General features: G+C 35.8%; 1 protein-coding gene across 1 annotated transcript in view; it reads right to left on the bottom strand.

The window, feature by feature from the left end:
- Positions 1 to 5,474: 5,474 nt before the first annotated feature.
- LOC5574518 (putative U5 small nuclear ribonucleoprotein 200 kDa helicase) overlaps positions 5,475 to 23,220 on the bottom strand; it is a 45,079-nt gene continuing 27,333 nt past the window's right edge. The window contains exon 6 of the mRNA XM_021852521.1: positions 5,475 to 5,921. Within this exon, the coding sequence (XP_021708213.1) occupies positions 5,679 to 5,921 (243 nt within the window). The 3' untranslated portion in view covers positions 5,475 to 5,678. The remainder of the gene's footprint in view (positions 5,922 to 23,220) is intronic.

Below are 23,220 nucleotides of genomic sequence, written 5' to 3'. Positions count from 1 at the left end.
GTATTTTATTAGGGTGGTTCACTTATTTTCCATTAGGGTGGGCCTTTCTGTCGAAAAATCATAATTTGAATGGGATACTAAAACCAATAGTATTTTATCACCTCTTTCATCATCGTAGGCCATTTCCTTCATTAGATTCGTGATATTTCATTGGGAAGGCTCACTTATATTCTATTACGGTGGTCCTTTAAAAAAATTGAGAATTTGAATGGAATAATAAATACAAGAGTAATTAATCCTCTCCTATGTCATCGTAGGCCACTGTTAACATATAATAAGTGATATTTCATTGGGGCTATTGTCCTCAGTTTTGCATAAGGGTGATCATTTAATTTGAAAATTAAAAAAAATATATATTCTCAACAGATCTAACAAATCAACTTTGTTTGTATGGTTTTGAATCATGATTCTTCATTGGCATGCAACTCTTCGTTAAGATATTTTCATTAAGGTTTTCTTTTGAATAGTTAAAATAAAACGTTCCAATAACAATAATCAGTGAATTCAGTGAAGCACAACTCTAACTGCCATAATCAAAATACAGATAAAAAAGGAATGAAATAATTTTTGACGTATTCAAATTATGACAATAGCTTGATGGGCGACGATGAAGGGCAACAAAAGTGTTTAGTTTATATTTTCAAAAGAGATTCTCAGCCTTGGGCTCCTTCATTCCCGAAACAAAAGTACGTTGCCTTCTGCTTGCTATAGTACACGCGATTTGGTTGTGACAACGTAGGCAATTCCAGTTTTAACAATCAGTTCTTCAAAGATGTAACAAAGTTCCTTATAGAAATTTCGTCGGAATTTCATATGGATTTTTTGGTTGGAGTTTTCAACGGAATTTTCTTTGGAGTTTCCTTTGGAATTTTGCCTTCGAAATTACTTTTAAATTTTTTTATTGGACTTTTCTACAAAATTTTCTTTAAAATTGGATTTTAATTTTCATTAAAATTGGAACTTTATCCTGAATTTACTTCGGAATATCCTGTGGAATTTTCTTCGGTATCTTTAGAAGTGCCCTTTTGAATTTTCTGTGGTGTTTCCTTTGAAATTTCCTATGAAGTGTCCTTCGGAATTTCATTCTGAACTTTTCATTGGTATTTTCTTCGAAATTTACTTCGGAGTTTCTATTTTAGGTTCCTTCGAAATTGGCTTTGGAATTTTCTTTGGAGTTTCCTTCCGAATTTCTTCTAGAGTTTGTTTCGGAATTTCCTGTGTAATTATCTTTGGAGCTTCCTCCAGAATTGTATTCGAAATATTATTTGGAATTTCTTTCGGAGCATTGGAATTTACTTTGGAATTTCCTTCGAAATTTCCCTTGGAGCTTTCTTCGGAATTTCATTTGGGATTTCTTTTGGACCTTTGAAATTAAGTGCGGAATATTCTTAGAAATCCTTTACAATTTTCTTTGGAATTTCTACAGAGTTTTCTTGAGAATTACCTTACAAATTTGCTTTGGATATTCCATAAAAAAATCCTTAGAAATTTTCTACGAATATCATGTATTATTTTCAGAATGTGTTATTCTGAGACAACCTATCAAAATATTTTGAGAAAAACGCTTACAGTTTGCTCTAGATCGATAAACATGCGTATATAATTTTAAAAGTATGGGATTTTTCAATAAAACGACCATAAAGAGTAAATTTGGTACCCAAGAATGCGGTTAAAACTCAAGATTTTGCTTTTTTTTATACATATATAGTTTCTTTAATAATCTAAACCAGTTTTGAACACGCTTATTACTTTACTTTTTTGCTGGTAGTAAAAAGATTTTGTATCAGCAAATTTGACCATAAGGAATAGATCACTAAAGTGACTCAGCGTCAGGAACTGATGGAATATTATTGATGTTTTTAAAAGCTCTACCTTAAGTTGAATAGTAAAGGATACCAACATACAATTTGTTCATTAAATTTAGGATTTTTTTCATGCGAAAAATAATGCTTAAACTTGACGAACAGTTTTTCTTAGGAGTTTTTGCAAAAACTATTTAGTTCTTTTGTAAGTTTCTGTATTTTCATAACATTGTAGAATAATAGTTGAACGATACACAGAAAACCGTTTACGATTTCATCAATAAATAAAAAAGATATAGCATAAACAAGGTGTCCACTTTATAAAATGAACAGTCCTTAAATCGAGGTATACCTGTATATGGAAAGTTATGGGAATTCCAGGGCTGTTACAAAAATCTTAAAATCGTATACGCGAAAATCGCGACTTCAGAAAATCGATCCGCGCCTAGGAACTTTAATCCGCGGCTCAAAAAAATCTGTTTTATTGACATATTTACTACTCATTATAAAAAATGCGTAAACGTGCTTGATCAAAAACTAGTTTTTAATGGTAATAACTGATTATTTTCGCCTACAATTGAGCAAGACAAATTGGTATACGGATTTCTGTCAACACTAAGGGTAGTGAATTATGAAATATATTTGATTTACTTAAGTTGCGCCACTAGGCAGGAAAAAAGGTAAAAAGCGAAAAATATTCCATAATTCGAGTTTTTCATGGAGAAAATCGTATTCAACAATATGATTCGAAATTTATTTGTCATCAACATTTCAATATATTTTTTTATGAAAAATTATGCAATTTAATAAATGGTAGTGTCACTACAAGCAGAGAGGAGGCCTAGTTTGCAACTATACTTATCACAATTCGATGTGATCTTTGCATACAATAGGATATGCAAAACGTAGTTATTAATGATAACTTAAAAAAAACACACACACACACAGTAGTTTTACATTGTCAATTAAAAGCATACAAAACCTTAAATTTCGATTTTTGTCTCATCTAACTTTACACTATTTTAAGTGATGATGTTATCGAGAGCGAAAAGATTGCCATTAATAAGATTAGATCGCCAATACTGTATTTTTTTTATTTTTCATGAAATACATGGATAGGCAAACACCATCAAATTATTATAAAAAAATGTTGTATTTTGAACAACACTGTTGAAAAAACCTCGCTTTTTGTTCACAACAGCAGCGTGGTGGTTCTGACGGTAACAAACCGCGCGACGACTGTAAGGTTAAAACTCTCTCGACGTTTGACACAAAATTTCCAACTCTATAGGGCAGATCTGAGCCACCTTTAAATCAATTTTGATGAAATGTTAACAAAACCTTATTTATATATTAACAAATGAAATTCAAAATTTTAACAAAAAAAAACGCAACAAAATTTTATAAAAATTGGCTTGTAAACTACTCAGTTTAATTATGCGGAGCTTACTATTTTACACAAAAGTATTGAAAATGTATTGTACATAATAGTAGTGAAAGCCGATTTTCATACAAAATTCTCAACTTTGGCATGCTGTATCTTAGTTTTCCTACGAGAAAAACGCATGAAATTTTGACAGAGAACTCTAAATGTCTCTTCAATTTCATTATCCCAAAATTCGTCATAGTACTGCACACTTATAAAACCCTAATATTACTAACGTAACGTAAATTTGATGGTATTAAAACTTAAAAATACGACATTCTTGTAAAATTACGTCTAATGTGACTGAAATTTTTTGTGATTCAAATAATGTTCAGTCCATTGTGACGGAAAATTACGTCATTTGTGACATAGATTCACGTCATTTTACTTGCTTCAATATGTCGGGAACATATGACGTGAATTTCAAAGATTTTTTCTAAGTGTCTGGTTGAAAATAATAGTAGTTTCGATATCAGCTGCATTATGCTTTTTTAATTTTTCTTCACTCCTCGGTGTTCAACAGTTTTCTCCAAAGTTGCAAATTTATAAATGATCCATTTTTTATTACAAAATTGTTGCTGAACAAAAATTCACCAAGCATAATAGTAGTTTTGAGCGATTTCACCAGGCGCTAATTTTTTAACCGGTTTGTTGCGGTGGTGATTCAATCGTTACACTGGTTTTTAAAGCAGATCGTAAACGGTTTTATCAGCCAAAACTGCAAGAGGTTTTATTTAGTTATATTTACATCAAATATTACATTAATTATACATACAATTTTTAGTGCTGCTTTTCATTAACTTCAAGTAATTTGTAGCTTCTGGATTTACAATACTTATTCTTCACTGACAAAACTGCTAATTTGACTACGGAGCTATCTATTGCTTTAAACTTTTCTATCGATCCTGAGATTTTATAGGGTAACCAACTATTACTGCCTTCCTTAGCCGAGTGGTTAGAGTCCGCGGCTACAAAGCAAAGCCATGCTGAAGGTGTCTGGGTTCGAATCCCGGTCGGTCCAGGATCTTTTCGTAAAGGAAATTTCCTTGACTTCCCAGGGCATAGAGTATCATCGTACCTGCCACACGATATACAAATGCAAAAATGGCAACTTTGGCAAAGAAAGCTCTCAGTTAATAACTGTGGAAGTGCTCATAAGAACACTACGCTGAGAAGCAGGCTCTGTCCCAATGAGGACGTAAATGCCAAGAAGAAGAAGAAGAACTATTACTGCAGCGCCAACACTCAGCCAGAGTGACCGCATATTATCCGTACAAACTTTGAATGCATGCATTTATGTAATCAAGCTGAACAAATTTAGCATTCCTACACGGTTTAATATTGTGACATATTGTATCCATGATCAGTAATTTTGACACATTTCTGATTTCAAGTATTTTAAAGCCAAGCAAAATGTGCTGAGTGGTCTTAATGAGCGCCATTTTCTATAATTTTCAACGGAAGATAAATTTCCTTCAAACTCACAGGATTTGAACGGTATAATTTTCTATTTCCAGTTTATCTTAAAGTCAAGAACCTATATATCGCCGTTAAAGGAATAGAATTTTAGATTAGTGTCATTAAGAATTTAGGGAGGAGCTATCTCTTGATTGACTAGCGACTCTCGAGAAAAATGACTCCAAATAAAATGAAAATGTTACCGATTTTTATATTTCCCTGAACAGTATTTTTGATATCAGTGACTATACTAACTGAACTTTACTGCTCTCAAGGAAAAGACTTGGATTTTCTGTTTTAAATAGAAATTTCCTAATTATGAAATCACGACTGTATGTATATAACTAAAATTTTTGCCGCATGATTTGGGTAATCCGCGATTTTCGCGACAGAATTTTATCCACCCGCGATTTTCGCGTAACAGCCCTGGAATTCTCTTCTTAGAGAATAAGACGAAATCATCCTCTTTCTCGTCATGTTGTGTTAAGTTGAACATACTTCACGCATGTTAGCCCTACGATTGAACCATCCCCTCGAGGCAAAGGTGTCAAATTTCTCATCACACGTTTCACTCACTCGACCTTTCATCACGACCAAAACACCAAACATAAGAGATCCGATTATCATCGGGAGAAGTGCCAAACGGTTACTTGTCGTTGCGGTTTTATGTTCAACAGATTGATTTCCATATCTCGATTGTGTTGTTAATCGATCGATTGCCCTTTAGAAACCTTACAAAACAAAATGAGGCTGTGATACGACACTGCCGGAAGGCGAAAAAACTCTTGTCTGAGGGGCACACGATTCTGACCGTGCGGTTTCCTGTGTTGGGGATGTATTTCTCTTGATTGATCACTGCACAATTAATCTTACCGAGACATTCAGGATGTAACACTTGCAGTTGACATTTGTTGCCAAAATTAGCCAAAAAAGTGAAACAGGATACGGATTATACCTTGATGATAAATGCGATTCATTTACCTTACAAACTCCTAGTCGGACTCGCTTTCCGACTCGGACTGGAAGTCGCCCACGTTGATGCTGAACTTGTACTCCTGATCGCAACCCAGGTACGAATCGCTCATGAAGTACAGCGTGTAGTCGTGGTGGCCCGGACTGGGCGCCACAAAGTCCAGCTTGAACTTGGCCTTCTGCTGCAGGGTGAGCCGCTTGATCGACAGGAGCGAGTTGGTCTTCGGGTCACCGATCACGATCCACCAGCCTTCCTCGCGTTTCTGTATGGGAATAGATGACAAGAAGAAGAACGATCATTCGGTTAGTTTTAGGGCTATTAAAGTTTCAAATGCTTCCACTAAATATATAAAAAATATTAAGTTTAGAAATTTCATGCCTGAAAAATGAGACCAACTTTAAACTGATCCGGGCCTTCCTTAGCCGAGTTGTTAGACTCCGCGGCTACAAAGCAAAGCCATGCTGAAGGTGTCTGGGTTCGATTCCCGGTCGATCCAGGATCTTTTCGTAATGGAAAGTTCCTTGACTTCATTGGGCATAGAGTCTTATCCTACTTGCCACACGATATGCGAATGCAAACATGGCAATTTGGCAAAGAAAGCTCTCAGTTAATGACTGTGGAAGTGCTCAAAAGAACACTAAGCTGAGAAGCAGGCTCTGTCCAAGTGAGGACGTTATTGCCAAGAAGAAGAAGGAGCCGAAACATGACCAAATATAGAGCTCAGTTTTTATTTATTTATTTATTACACCGTCTTCAGTTGAACTGTACAGACTGTTTGACTTAATTGTATATATTATCTTAAACTATATTGCAGTACAGAAAACATTATATAAAACAACATCTTTCATGTGAACAACCTAGCTCATTTTAGCACTACGATTCAAAAAAAAATACAATGACAAACATAAAAAACTCAAATAACGAATCGTAACACATAACATAACATTTGCAACGTTCTTACATAGACAGCGATAATAAAATTGAATATTTCTTTTAAATATTACACTGCCCGTGGCTTATTGATAAAGGTTTCCAAGGATCCTTGTTCCTATATGCAAACTCTCGAAAAGTTATTCCTTGCGGCCAAGTAGTAGCGGACATGGCTAACATCATCCATCGTTTAGGAAGCACTATTTTGAAGGAGATATAATCCAAATCGTCGCAGCTTTGCCACCTAGGTACAAGTTTAGTTACATTCCTACACTCGGGTTCTGGAGCACACAATGGGTGATATGAATAAAAAACTTTGAACTTTACTACATGTAGCATCTACTCAAAAACAAAATCCACAAAGTTTACTACACTTTTGGAATGAATAAAAAACTTTTCGAACATGTAGTACTTACTACTTTCGAACATGATCAGTGACTGAAGCTGCACGTTAAGAAATTTCCATTCAGAGTGCAGAGTGATTCTGCACGTAAAGAATAATCTATTCAGAGTGACGCTTAAAATTATTACAATCATGCATATGAAGAAAATGCATGGAATCTAATCGATTACGCGACAATTTGCACAAATCATGAAGGTGCTGTTATTAACAAGATTTGTAGTGTAATTTTGCGATTAGTCTGGTATTCTCTCTATGTCTATGATTTTATGATGATGGTACATCAAAGAATTTTCTGGGTGGTTTTCGGCCTTCGCCAACGCCGATGATTTTTTAAATACTAGCTTAACATTTATGAAGAGATCTTGAGATTACAGCTATCAAATTAGGAACCACATATTTTCTAGCACCAGTACTGAGATTGCGGTAGAATTTTGATGCTCCCCGTGTGTTTTCTTAACAGCATGTTGAATTCCGATGTTCTAAGTGTTTCTGTGATATTCTCGTTATTTTGGTGGGGTTTCTGATAGTATCCTTGGAATGTCTAGAACTTAGAATGTAGAGATTTTTATGAGAGTTGTAGTGATTCCATTGGTAGTCGTTAGAATTCAATGATGAATTCAAATTGCTACTGCCGGTAATCTTACCGGAATCTCAGAATTGGCGGAGCGAAAGTTTTCGTAATCTCAGAATTCCTTTGGAAAACTCAAAATACCTTCCGATATATCAAAACTCATATCGTTTTCCCATGATTTTTACTCAAAAGTAAATTATTCCATTCAATTCCGCAAACTCAAAGCATGTGTAGCAACCTCTGAAGCTAACTACCAGTAGCTTTGTAGTAAATGCTACCTTTTTTCATAGCAATGCGTTGTTTGTAGTATGTTCGAAAGGTGTAGAAAGGAAAATGACACAAACATGTTCCACTCGTGTTCCACATATAGCGTTTACTACCGAGAATGTAGTAAACTCAACTTTACTACATTTTATTCATACGGCCCAATGATTGCGATACCAAGCAGGCAATTTCGTTCTCCGTTACATGTCTATTAATGTTCGTTAAAAGTAGCGAGAACGTTTCGTCGTGGTTGCGCATAGACGAGTGTGATCTTTCGAACGTACAAACACTCGATCTGCACAACGGGTTCGGCGAGTCTATTGGTGTTGATTGTCGTTCTCGTTGTGTTGATACAGGAGACGATGTTGAAGCGATGGCAATAGAGAGTTTTGCGAACGAATCATTTATTCCTTTGATTTGCGATTTAAGTTCCTCTAGGTCAGCTGAGATTGAATATTTGTCGGCCGGTTGAGTCTCGCCGAGTTTTGGAATATGGTCTCTTGCTTTGCAAAACTCGATCATGCAGTCATCACAGATCCAGATGATGTTTTTAGAGAGAGCACATAAAGCATCCTCTGTTACACCGACACATGCAGCGTGAAACTTCCTTGCGCATCTACCTTCACAAACAGTGTATAAGCAGTTTATAATGTCGATGTCTGCGGAACATTTTTTGCATGGAGTATCCATTGTAGTTGTTGGCAATTCACTTTCAGTTCCAGTTTTCCGTAATTTCCGAATTTCCAGCTATTTAAGCACTGATGTTTTAAGCACACTGGATATAAACAGCAATACCAAGTAATAAGAACGAAATCAAACTAATTAAATACAGAGCAATCACGTAGAAAACAAGATCCCAATACGGAGCAAATAATAAACGTTACACTTGAGCGTAAACGAACATAAACTTGTGTTTTAATAAGGATTACTCAAAGACTCCGATAAGACATCCCCATTTCATGATTTCGTCCATAAATTGCATCAGAATGTAAATAAGGTATTTTCTCTGAGATTTCTCCGGCAGTTCCAAGGTTTTCCTGCATTTTTAAATCAACTGGTATTTTTTTGTTAAATTTTGAGAAACAACTATCCTGAGCATGAGCATTGATGATCATCTTCAGTGTGCAGTTTCGAGAATTGCAAATATTATAATGTCAATAACGGCGTCGGCCACGCCCTTGCGATCACAGGGGAAGGGAAGAAATGTTCGTGTGATATCCATTGTTACTAAAAACAGATTATACCTCTGTATCTTCATGGATGTTACGGTAAGAAGTTTTTTGTTAGTGAAAGGATTGTGTAGCGTCTGACAATCTAGATTCACCTTGGTAAGTGATGCGATTCATGTAACCTCAATTTCAAACATAATCTATTTACATAGCCTTCTTCTATTCTATTCCTCTGACCCCAAAATATTTTTAAATTTTCATTATGTAACTATGAATTATAGTACGGAATTATTTGGAGTGTCGAGTGAGTAAATACACAAACGCAACATTCATACCGTTTTTGCGATAAAGGTTTGTGTAAACGAAATTTATCTAAGAATATTTCCAGAGAATAAATCAGGGATTTCCACTTAAATCCTCGTCCAGGATATCTTTAGGATTTCAACTATAAATTTCTCGAAGGATACCTTCAAGAATTATTGAAAAAATATCCTGAAGAATTCGTAACAAATTCTTCAATAACTTTCCCAAAGAAGTCATTGTGAACGCACCGTTATTACATTACGCAGGACTGGTAGCAGTCAGACAGTAAAATAATAGTGACTTTAGTGACCAAAATGATAAAAATAGTGACCAAAAAGTGACCAAATAGTGACCTAAAAGTGACTATCAAAACTACATGTATTAGTCATGAAAATGACTATAAATGAAAATACATTCTATGTCATGCCTGCCCAACCTTTTTTAAACCGCGGACCAAATCGCAATAATAAGTTTGTGTCGCGGGCCACATTTTTAAACGCACAAATATTCCTATGCGATCTGACGAAAGTTAGTAAATGAAGTTCATAAAACCCGACGAAATTCAGTGAATGGAGTAAATTTCATTTGAAGAAATCGATAATTGCTGCTGGACATTTTGAGAGTCCTTTTCAAAATTATATAATAATCTAGTCCAGAATATTTTGAAGAATCCACCCAAGAAATGTTGGATCCTGTGAGAATAATATCTAGGATTGTTTTTTAGAATCCTACTCCAAATTCTGTCAGAATACGACCAAATATTATTAGCATAAGCAGAAGTGTGCTAAATTTCCGATCAAGCTTTTACGAAATTTTTGATCAAAATGTCCAAGATTTAACAACTTTCGTGCCTTGGTTTCCTTCAGAATCTTACTCAATAATCATTTTGAAATGCTGTCTATAAATATTTGAAAATGCCTAAAATTATTTCAAAATTAACCTGCTCATAATTTTATTATAAATTCGTTTAGTTTTCTGGCAAAATGTTACATAACGTTATGTTGCAATCTTGCCCAGGATTTTACATACCTATGTATTAAATTCGTTGAAAACTCTGGTTATGGAATCCTGGTAAACATTCTTGTCAATGTTATCCGTGAAGGCGTGTTCAGAATTCTTAAAAAATCCTGTTCAAGAATTTGAAAAAAATCCTGCCTTTCTTATAATCCCGTCAAGGATCAAATGTTCAGGGACAAATGAATGAATGTTGAAAGAAGCCATGGTAGAAACATTGTTTAACACTCATAATTTTAGATTTAGAATTTGAATAAATTCAGTATCTAAGAAGGTTTAGAAACAAATAATATAAATAATTACTATACCAAAATTTTAGGTTGAAACTAAATTAAAAACTAATTAGGTTTAGTATGTTCTAATTTCGGGCTGGTAGAATATTCAACGGGCCAACGGGAAGAATCTTCGAACCTTCCGCGGGCCGCACAAAATGAGGTCGCGGGCCGTACGTTGGGCAGCCCTGTTCTATGTGGATATTAACCAATCTATATTTTTGGTGAATTTAGAGTGTAGAGAACTGCACTGTCCATGTTCGCATAGTCGACGTAAGTGCCATGATGATCAAAATTCATATTTGCGTTGCTATGCATTCTTTGCCTAATAACACACTCGTTGGAAATGCGAACAGCACTTCTTTTTTTATATAGAACAGTCAAAATCGGAAGTTTTGATATTACAAATTGAATTATTTTTGAATAATACTGTGAGCTGAATATAATTTGAATCTCAAAAGAGTTTTGGACAAAATTATATGAACTTATTTGTTGAAATATCTAAAAACCCAGGGTGGACGGGGTGAAGTCATCGGAATTTCAGAGAACTTTTGTAATTATATGAACAAATTTTTGCTCTGTGTAATTTATACTGATTTTCCCAAAAACTGCAAAGTTCAATAACAAACCTTCTAAGACTGCCTTCGAAATTATGCGTTACCCATAGACCATGACTGATTCCTGGACAAATTCTTGATCTAGTGAAACTTATGTTGGATCTTTTTAACAGAAACGGTATCTTCGAAATTTGAACCACATATCCTTTGGAGCTGGCTAAATTTTTGACATAAATCTAAAATTGCATCTTACAAGCAATCTATCAAAAATTTTGCTAAGAATTGCGTCACAAACTTAACAAAAATCTGACTAAGATTACCTGAAGGATCTCGCTTTTTATTTACTTTAAAAGATTTTTCCATAAATACATGAACAATTTTTACATGAAATTTGTTGGGAATGATTGGAAAAATACACTGTAAATCTGCAGAAATCCATACAAAATCTCGTCAGGGGCTTCATTAGAACTTTTTCATAGATCAATGAATAACTACAGGGTGATTACTAATTCCTGTCAGTAAAGTAAATGTTCGTAGATAAAAGATGTATGTATGAATTTTAATTTCCGGTGTACATCCTGTTTTGCACATCTATAAAGTTTGTTTTTAAATTAAAATGATAGTGTTGTCAAATAACACAGAACACCTAGATATAAGAAATGAATGTAATGTTTAGAATGATACTAATAAAAAAAAAAAAAGTTTGTTTTGACAAAGTACAGATTAAATCTTTTTTCATTTACCTTAGTTTTTAGTCATAAGTGTTGTTTTAAAGGCATTGCACCTGGCACGCACGTTTTCCACAGATATGTATTTTTGACTAAACTTCGCTGAAAAAATTGCCTGATTGAAACAGTATGTTACCACAATCTTTTAGACTTACTAGGGAATAGAATGAGACTGATTATGGAAAATTTTAGCGAAAAAAATATGTATATTTTGGTTAAAATATATGCTTTTGAATAACGTGCGTGTTAACTGTAATGCTTCTGAAACAATGATTGTGGCTGGGAATTGAGGCAAAAAAATTATTTTTTTATCTATGTATAGCAAAGACAAATGTTATAGATGTTCTAAACTGGATATGCACTGGTAATTAAAATTCATTTAACCATTTTTTTTTATGATTACTTATTTTACTGACAGAATATAGTAATCACCCTGTAAAAGATAATCCAGACAAGGCTTCATCAAAAATCAGTATCATCTCAGATATCCGCCAATCGTACTTCCAGTGGCGATTCCCTAACCTCAAATCTACCTGTACCACGATTACAAATTCTTGACTTACAGTAACAAATTTGCATTTAATAAGGGGCTGTCCATTAATTATGTAAGGGTTTATGGGGGGAGGGGGGGTTTGAGATTTCTTACGCGCCATACAATTTATTTTTAATTTTCATACACAAAATCTTACCATGGGGGGAGGGGGGGTTGAAAAACCCTGAAAATTGTCTTACGTAATTAATGGATCGCCCCTAAGTAGAGCTTTATTAGAAGGGAGGATTCCAACCATTAACTGTGTGCTTTATAATCTAAATTTGCCGAATCAGCCATTTTTAGATTCGTAGAACAGGTAAAAAGTGAGGTTACGAGTCGCCTCTGCGTACTTCTGAATTAATCTGTCCAAGATTTCAGTGGATCTCCCAAGAAATTTGTCAAATATTCATTTGGCTCAGGTTTTCGTAAACGGCCAAATCATCAACCATAACTACTTTCTACAACTCATTTTGATGGTTTGTAGGTTTAGTGCTTGGAGATGTTCGGTCAAAATTATTTTCCTGATGACCATCTCAAATTTCAGGTTTTCCTGTCTTTTTCCCCGGTCCAGCGGCCACCCTAGAATTATTGAAAACATTCGTATCACTTAGTGACGGCTTGTAATCTCACGTTTTATCTGTTTTACGACCCGTTTTGTATAGAAATAGTTGACCTATGATCAAATGGTTCCTATCAATATTAGTGCTCAATTTTGAAGTCCTGGACGAGTTTCAAACAAACTCTTTGATTTTTTGTTTGTCATTAAAACCCGTCTCTGGCTTATCTCCGGGAGGAACTTTGATGAGGATCTTTCAAATAATAGGTTAAAGGTTCCTTCTATAGTCACATATTACTGCGGAAAGTACATTAGTAATTTATTCAGCAGATCCGTCAGATATTGGCCCTGGTATTCGCCAATATTTATTAAAATATTACGACTACAAAATTCAGCCCAAATTTTTTGCCAGCATTTTCTCCAAAACCTTTCCTAGATTTTTATTTATATTTTCCGTTGCAAATGTCTACGAAATATTCAGGAATCCATATCTCTTTTGACTCTTAAATTTCAAAATCACACTTATTTGTTTTCATAATAATAAATATCTATTTCTTGCTGTTTGTGTTTGAAAAGATAACCTAGCCTTAAATGTCAATATCGTTAGATCACGAAAATAGTGACTTTAGTGACCAATTTTCGGAAAAAAGGTGACTTTAGTGACTTTTTGTTGGAAATAGTGACTTTTTAGTGACAAGGTCAAAAAAAGTGACCAAGTCACTAAAAAGTGACTTGGTACCAGCCTTGCATTACGTTACGTTGATAATGATAAATACTAATAATAATTTACGTGAAGAAATTTTGCTCGACTACCCAGAACATACAGTATCTTCGTACTTTCCAAACGATATGGAAAGCTTTCCTTGCGAATTGTCCATTTTTGCATGTGGTAAAAATGGTCAATTGGCAAGGAAAACTCTCAATTAATAACTATAATAGAAGAGCTCCTAAAAACATTAAGCGGAGTAACAGGCTCTGTCCCAGTGGGGACGTAACACCACAAAGAAGAACAATAAGAAGGAATCCCTAAAGAAATATTAAGAAAAGCTTTGTGAGCTCTTCTGCAAGTTTTCGTGAAGGAGATCTGGGATGAATCCTTAGAACACGCGTTCGAGGGAAAAAAAAGATTAAAAAGAATCCCTGAAGAAGCGCATAGAGCAATCTATGAAAAAACTCCCTAAGTATTTCCTAAAGAAATGCAATGGAATATCTGTGGAAAATATATTGAGCTTGAGCTTGAGCTTGATTGGCCGCCCGTGGTTGCTATTCCAGTATCGTCAGATCAGCTGCACTTACATAAGGAACCAACCGGATGACTGCTTGGGACTAACAGACACGCTCAGTGTATAAGTGCTGATGATCTTCTATTTTTAGGCAACAATGGCGCCTGCCACGTCAGAATGCAGATCAATGAGGGAAAGGGGGGAGGAATTGATGATGCATTAAACTGGTACCCACGTAAACCGTATATACCACTGCATCTACTCCAGGGTTGGGGAAAGGCATGGCAGAGAGGTTTGCTTTTTGGTTACTGCCTATGTATCAGGCGTAAGGAAAGGCATGCTATAATGATGATAGAGTGAAAGCGTAGGGAAACGGTTTGTAGTTCGACTCTGGTTCTAGCGTTTGCTATGAATGGATAGGGTGTGAGTGTGATAGATTGAGAAGAATGGAAGATAGAAGCAAGTGAAATACACAACTACAAAGTGCGAGGAAAGGGACGGGCCTGGGATTAAACCCATAACTTTCTGCATATGAAGCAGAAGCGGTAGCCATTAGACCACCAACCCCGTCCAAAATATCTGTGGAAAAAATCTGAGAATTACTAGAGAAATTCTTGAAGTGACTCTCCAATGAGTCTCTGGGAAAATTTTTGAAGGAAACACTAACATAACAACTTACAGAAATTTCGAATGCATGTCTAGAGTAGCTCCAGGATGAATTTTCCACTAGAATTTATAGTTAGGTCACTAGAAATGACATTGAAAAACTTGGAACAATGTTCAAAGGATTTTTTTTATGTTAAGTTTTGATAAATAACTGGTGGAAAAGAGAAGGTTTTTGATGGAATCCCTGGAGAAATATCTGGACGAATACTTAAACAATTTTCTGAATATACCCATGAAGAACCTCTGGAGCAACTACTAGAAAAAACCATTGTGAGTTTCGTGGAGAAAAAGTTATGAGGTATTGCTGAAGGATTTTTGGAATTCTTAACTTTCTTTAATTCTTAATTTTCTTCCGTAAGTTTCCTGAAGAAGTCCTCGAAAAATATATCTAGGAATTTCTTCAAAAAATTCTTCAGGGAATGTTCCACATTTTATTAGAAATCAGAGAGGGATCCGATTCAGAGGGTTGTTTCTAAAGTAAATCGTAAAGTAAAAACTGATGAAGTTTCTTGTGAAGTACAGGATAAACTCCTACAGCAGAGAAGGATCTCCGATAATAACTTCTGGACCCTTGAGGAAGTCTTGAATAATTCGCCAGAAAAAAAAAATGTTAAAATAATTATTGGAAAAAAATCACCGAACGAAACACTTGACCACATCCTGATTTTATGGAGGAATTTCAGGTGTGGAACCGTAAATGAACTCTTGAAAAAAAAAATGGAAAATGACTCGAGGAAACTTCGGACAAGACTGCATGAGTAATTCTCTGATGAAATACTAGTGAAACCTCTGTAGGGAATTTCTGGAGAACCTTCCTGATGAATCCATAACTGAGTTCCTGGTAGTTTTCATGAAATAATCCCCAGAGGAATTCATCGAATGATTCCACGGATAACTCGTAGAGAAATTCTTGTAGGAATCTCCAAGGAAATGGCTGGGAGAATTACACAAAACATCAGCCTAGGAGCTCCTCTAGGAATTCTATCAATTATAGGATAAACTTTTGTAGATTTTCCTGAAAAATATCTGTAGGAATCAGTGAAAGATACTAGAGTGAGAGTTGGAGAAATGGACTCAACTGGAAAAATCTCTGGAGGAAAATCATAGGATAATGTTCACAGTAATCCGTGTAACAGCGCTGGTAGCTACTAAGTGCAATAAAAAGTAAAAAAAAGTACCGGAGCCAATAAGAGACCATATAAGAGTAAAACCGGCCTTTTCAAAGAATTCCTCAATAAATGTCGTTCAACATACATTAAAGAATTCAACCTGGAATTTGTTTAAGGACAACCCCATAAATTGTTTTAAAGGTTTCACCATGAATTTCGTCAGCAGTTTCTCCAAATATTTGTTTTACAAATTTTTCAAGATAATCTCAGGTCCTCCGTCTAGTGCTCCTTCCCTCGATTTCGATAAAATTTCGTACACAATTTCCATTTAAGACATCTTTAAGAAATCAAGCGATAATTTCTCCAGAGATTCACACCTCAAATGATTTCATAGGATTTTCTCCAAAATTGTCGTTCAAGATTTCTTTGGGATTTTCTAAGGAACACCTTCACAAATTACTTCAAAGATTTCTCAGGAAATCCTCCAGTAATTCTTTGAGAAACTTCGAAAGGAAATTTTAAAGAATTTACCCAGGTTCAGCTAGTTGTGTAGGATATGTTTGTATGAAAATTATTGGAGATGATTTCGTTGAATTTCCAAAGCATTTTCCGAAGAAAATTCTGAAAAAAATCCTCTAAAAATATTTTGAAAACTTTCTGGAAGAATTTCTGGAGAGACGCCTGAAGGTGTCCTTAGAAGTATTCCTGATGAAATCTTTGGATAAATCACTAGAATAATTCCTGAAGCTTTCCCTCGAGGAAAAAAACTGTAGATTGATCGCATAAGGGTCCCTGAAGCTTTCTTTGGAGCCTCTAGACTTTTGCTACATGGAAAAAGCGAAAAATATTATATTAAAAAAGATACTCTAGAGACCTTCCATTAGAAATACAGACTTTTTAGGAAAGCCATTAAAATAGCGACCTCTAAGAAGGATCTGCTGGCAGCCCTGGTGTAGCAGCTCTGGTGTCAGCGTAGGAAAGCTGAAGGTCCTCTTGAAGCATAGCCAAGCTAGCCAAGGTCATTGTCTTTCGATCTATAGTGTTTTCACTTCCCAGAAGCTTTAGTATTGCACTGTTATAATCGAAAGAGAGCGAGAGAAGATATAATTCGCTGGATGAATTTGTTGAAGAATTTCTGTAGGAGTTCTTGAAAGTATTGCTGAACAAATCTCTTGAGAATATCTGAAGCTAGCAGTATAGCTTCCATAATGATGACCTTTATTTTTTCGTATACAGAAAAATATAAAAGGAGTAAGAAAGGGCTTTTTTTTAATTATTTCGTTTATTTGAAGGCTCACACGCCGTATTCAGCATCACAGAGCCGATTCTTAGTTTCTATTACTAATAGAAAAATTCAAACCCTTTACAAGTTTATTATTCGATAAACCCATTTGAATTTCCGTATGATCCGTGTTTGGAGAACACTGATCAGAGCAAGCCTTATTTGTTGCACTCTTCTCGTTGACCCGCCTCGATCGCCGTCGCTTATTTGTAGCCTCATTGTGTTCGGTTGATGAGTTTGATCCATTGTCATCATCAGTCCAGTCGTCGTCATTGTCGTCGTCGTTCTGTTGTTTCGCTTCTGCTGGGTCATTTGCACGAACATGTGATGGTGATGTTTGCCGCTTGTTGTTTATGGGAGGGAAATCATCCTGATTGAACAATTCGTCGGACGATTTTGATGCTGTCGATGTATGCAGAGATTTATGAGCGGGTGCAGCAATTGAAGTTGCACACTTTCTGCCAAGATGAGAAGGCTCGGCGCATCGCTGGCATGATTTGGACTGGCCGATATATGAGACCATAGTAGGTTCATTTTCTATAGTGATGAACGATGGAATTTCGCGAAGTAAGTTCATCCTAAGTACTCGCACTCCGTTTGAAACACCGGGAAAATAGTGCTTCCACTTCTCATTTCTAATGGAGATTACCTCTCCATACTTCATCATATAGTCCGCGATGGTAACTTGACTCATCGACGGTGGGAGGTCGTGGATTCGAACCGTCACTGCGTCACAATCGATGTAAACCGGAATTCGAAATTTCGTGTTACCACAAAGCATTGTTCGTTTCCAATTATGCTCTAATTGGTACCGAGCGACAATCTCTTTCGACTTCATTTCGATGAGCACACAGTTGCGCGTGTGATGCAACTGTATGCTCTTCACATCAGAAATCTGGAGCTTTATTTCATTCTCCAAAAATTGCTGTACATTTGCCACATCAGGGCGAATGGGGAGAACACTGAAGTCAACCACTAGAGTGTTATTCCGAGCACTGCACATTTTCCACAAACTGCAAACGAAAGCGAGAAAGGCAAAGAAGTACGTCCGACGCGTGCGATGTTTGGCTGTCAACTGGAAGAAAAGGCTGATATATATTCCAATTTCTTTTCACTACCGTTATCGAGGGTCGTAAAAAAAATCAGGGTCATAATTATGTTTTTTGAAAATACAACGTTCAGATGTGGAAATACTGATCCAAGGTATTGGGTAAAATTGGATAATGAATTGAGAACTTTGCAAAATAGCCATTTAATTTTTCATACCCTGATAGTTGAAGGCAACACTGCTCGATTGTTATCAAAAGAGCCAATTATTCTTCTTCTCTCTTGCTTTACGTCCCAACTGGGACAAAGCCTGCTTCTCAGATTAGTGTTCTTATGAGCACTTCCACAGTTATTAAATGAGAGCTGTCTTTGCCGATTGACCATTTTTGCATGTGTATATCGTGTGGCAGGTACGAAGATACCCTTATGCCCTGGGAATCGAGAAAATTTCCTTTGCGAAAAGATCCTCGACCAGCGGGATTCAAACCCACGACCCTCAGCATGGTCATGCTGAATAGCTGCGCGTTTACAGCTACGGCTATCTGGACCCCAATTATATGGGGGTGTTATATGCAGATACAGTGCTGACCCGATTTTGTCAGCCCCTTTTTGCTTTCACGGTTTCAGTATCAAACTTTCTTCAAATCTTATTCAACCCAGTTAAATTTATTATGAATATGCATAACATAGTGATGAAAGAATTTTGATAACTTGTTTACTTTTTGAAGGAGAGCTGAGAAACGTTTTAAAAAAGGGGCTGACAAAATCGGGTCAGTACTGTATTATTAAACTTTAAAGATAACGATACCGAATGTGCATGTGGCTGGCAACACTGTTTAAGACAAATTAAGAAAAGATCATTGTAGTGTATTGGCATCACTGCAAACGTGAATACCGTGGTTACTCCCTGACTACGGTTGCTACCGATCAAAACACCGATCATAGTAAGTGCTGTTAAAAGATAGCGATCAGAAAATTAGTTATTAAGTGAACGTCAAATAAACCAGAAGCAAAACTAAATTTGTCTATTATTCAAGACGTCACAATCATGATCATAAATACAACTGTAATCCAGTTTTTCATTATGTCGTAGATGTCAATTTTCTGCACGTTTTTAAGTAGTATCTTGAGCAAAGCATAAGTATACATTTTGTGTTACACATTGCGTTCGAGAAAGCCCAAAACACAATATTTTTTAACGCTAGCTACACTGAGAGGATGATACAAATAAGCTAAATACAGTCAGGTCTCTTATGAGACACATGGTTGGGGGGCGTTATGAGGCTTATGGGATTCCATCAATTTGGGGGGTGTTGTTGAATATCTCGTACGCGTTAAGAGATAGCACAGTACCGTCTTCGGCGAAGTTTTAGAATTCAGTACGTTCTACCTTTAGTAGTTGAGAATCTGGCCGGTAGGAGCGCTTTTTCAAACTTGCACTAGGGATGAGAAAGTAACCTTTAAAACATATTATATCTCTAGATCTTGATTCTTGATGATTCGGAAGGTTGGTGTCTTGGCCCACAAATAAATTGAGATTAACAGGATTGGTGTCTGGCCCATGATCCATTTTTATTTGTACATGCATTTCCGTTTTGCCAAAATTGAACGGGCACTATATTTAGTTTATTTCGAAAAACCCTTTTCCTTTTTCCCAACACAAACTTTTTATCATAATATCATTGTGTCCTATTTTCATGACATTTTCTATCATATTTATATTTATATTTCCTAAATTTCATTCCTTTTCCTCAAAACAAACTTTTTAATCATAACAGGGCTAGTAGCGGTCAGACATCAAATCAATGGTGACTTCAGTGACCAAAATGATCAAAATAGTGACCTTGAAGTTACTTCAAAACTACAAGTATTAGTATTAGTATTAGTACATATATCCAATAAATGTAGGGATTCTACCCTATTACCCCGAATGCCATTTCCCCGAACGACATCACCCCGAATGCCATTACCCCAATTATATTGACATGATGGCATTGATGATATTCCCGCTTGACATTGGAATTCGGGGTTATGGATCGTTCGGGGATATAGAATTCGGGGTACTGGAATTCGGATTAACGACATTCGTAGAATCCCTATATTGACACCCTCCCTCTTTTTGTACTCCTTTCTGGGGGAAGATTCAAATATGACAGACCCCGTCGCCCCTCTCTCACGACTAATTCTATAATACCTGATAGGGTAAATTATGTATTTTGGACAGGCTAAGGATATGTCTGGAAACGGTGATCGATTAACTGCCTTAGATACTAATATTTTATTACGTTATGATACTTATATGCTTAATGTCTCATTGTAATTTGAGTTTCTGGGGAGAAAAAGCTTACAAACTGTAGCATTAGCTGCCAAAATAGCGCTTTTTAGCGGCCTGTCTGTTATACATTTCGGACATCAAATATAAATTTTGGACACCCTCATGTGAATATAATTTGGACAGGGGCGTTATCTCAATATCTATTCAATGGTTTCTTAAAAAGACAGTCATATCATAATGTTTTAAGAGTTTACATGTGACTTATGCATTTGTTCGCTTATTGGATGTGTACAATAGTGATAATCAATAATTTAATTAAATGCAAGCAAATACCATCAGATCCACGAAATACGCCTGCAAGTATGCATGCATGCAACATTCCAGTGCGTTTCATCAGATGACCAAATTATATCAACTGAACAAAAACCGTAATCTAATTTGGACACCACCTGATTTATGCCTTATATACTCATGTTAAGATTTTAGATGAACTTAGCTTAAATTTTAGACATATTTTATCATATTGCCACCTTTAAACTTTTTATGAATGTCAATTCTGAGCGCTATTCTTGCGTTCAATGTATGTTCTTGAAATGTACATCCTCTTGCATTCGTAGGTTTCACAGATGTTCTGTTGATACAATTTACAATTTTGATATTTTTGAAGCCAAATTGTAATTGTTATGAAAATGGCCATCATTAATAAGTAGCATAGTGTATTAGTAATGCAATACATGATTTTTCGTACATAAATTGCTCATCATCTCGTTGTAAATAAGCATAGATCGACCAGCCTGTCCAAATTATATGCATGTCCAAATTATATACGTTACCCTACATGCACTGTCACCAGGGATTGAATCCTGAGAAAATTGAGAGAATCTCTCACGTATCGCTCTCTGTAACTATCATAACATGCTGCACATTATGAGAGACTGTTTATCGTATACTGCTACAACTTTGATCAGATTGGGGTAATAGTAGTGCATGATAAAACCCCTCTAAACAAGCTCCAAGCCTGGGGGACACTATTGCTATTCGTGCATTGTTTATCGTGCCAGTAAAGAAAAACACCTATCCCCAACGGTAAACAAGCGAGTAGCGGACTTTGGGGCAAGTGTGCCATAGGGGCAAGTGTGCCACCCCTGCTTTTTATAAAAACTACAATATATATTTTCTTTTTGAGCTTAACAATAGGTTCCCTTATAGTTCACAATACAATGATCAAAATATGATGAAAATTGCTCTATTTTTCACGTATTTACAGCGACTTGTGCTAAAACAACCAAATTTGAGTGGAATTTTATAAGATTTTGTTGTTTCTAAATAGCATGGTGAAAGGTCAATTATTAACAGATTTTTCTAACGTACTGTACATCGTGAAACTATTCAAATGTGTAAGTTATTGTGGCATTTTAATCAAAAAAGTATTTAGTTTTACCAACGAAATCCAGTTTGGTTGAAATGTATACCTATTGGGGCAAGTGTGCCACCTATTTGGTAAACAAAAATTGTTGCAGTGAAATTTATAAAAATGTAAACATCTTCAACAGAATCATAATAATAAACCAAAACGAGGCACCAGTAGTAATTTCTGAAGTATCTTCTTCTTCTTCTTTCTGGCGTTACGTCCCAACTGGGACAAAGCCTGCTTCTCAGATTAGTGTTCTTATGAGCACTTCCACAGTTATTAACTGAGAGCTTTCTTTGCCGATTGACCATTTTTGCATGTGTATATCGTGTGGCAGGGACGAAGATACTTCTATGCCCTGGGAATCGAGAAAATTTCCTTTACGAAAAGATCCTCGACCAGTGGGATTCGAACCCACGACCCTCAGCATGGTCATGCTGAATAGCTGCGCGTTTACCGCTACGGCTATCTGGGCCCCTGAAGTATAGTAGGGGAATAACTGACATGTTTGCCCCCTAAAGGGGTTTTTTTCTCAGAATATTCAATATTCAATACGTTTTTCGGCTTATTAAGTACAGTTTTACATATCTACATCAATATTTTACCGTTATTTAGTGCTGATCTAGACTAATATTATACATATTCGCCGTAATATAAGGGTAATACATATATTGTATGGAATGGAGACAAAAATAACCATTTTAGTTATTCGGATTGAGTAATAGGGAGTTACGCATGTTTTGAATCCTGTTATAAAGCATCCCCTTATCACGGTAAACTTAATTCTTGTTTTAATTATCGATTAGCGTCTGCTTTGTAAGTATTATTAATAGGAAATAAAGAAAATTTCATTACAAGTAAAATTATATACGATTTTCATATGGTGGCACACTTGCCCCATAGTGTCGAAAAAATAGGTTATTTTGGATGATATTTGAGAAGCTCCAAAACTAATACTTTTTGAAATTATTTTCTTTTTAAATGGCACAGTGGTTATGAAAAGATGTAAAACTAACATCATGAGGATAAATTGGTGGATTCTATGAGCTTTAGACAAAGTTAAAGAACAATTTGCTTAAGGTGGCACACTTGCCCCAAATTCCGCTAAAATGGATTTTATCATCGCTCTCTCTTTGGGGCTCTCGCTCGCTGCTTCCATTTATCAGACTTGTTACACCTTGCGATACAATGACGATCGTGGACCGCAACAGATGGGTTGTTTTTCTTTGGTTGCTTTGATCGTGCCTCA

Source organism: Aedes aegypti, chromosome 3 (assembly GCF_002204515.2).
Source record: "Aedes aegypti strain LVP_AGWG chromosome 3, AaegL5.0 Primary Assembly, whole genome shotgun sequence".
NCBI lineage: Eukaryota > Metazoa > Arthropoda > Insecta > Diptera > Culicidae > Aedes > Aedes aegypti.
The sequence above is the reverse complement of the archived record's forward strand: the minus strand, read 5'-3'. Positions and strand labels throughout refer to the sequence as shown.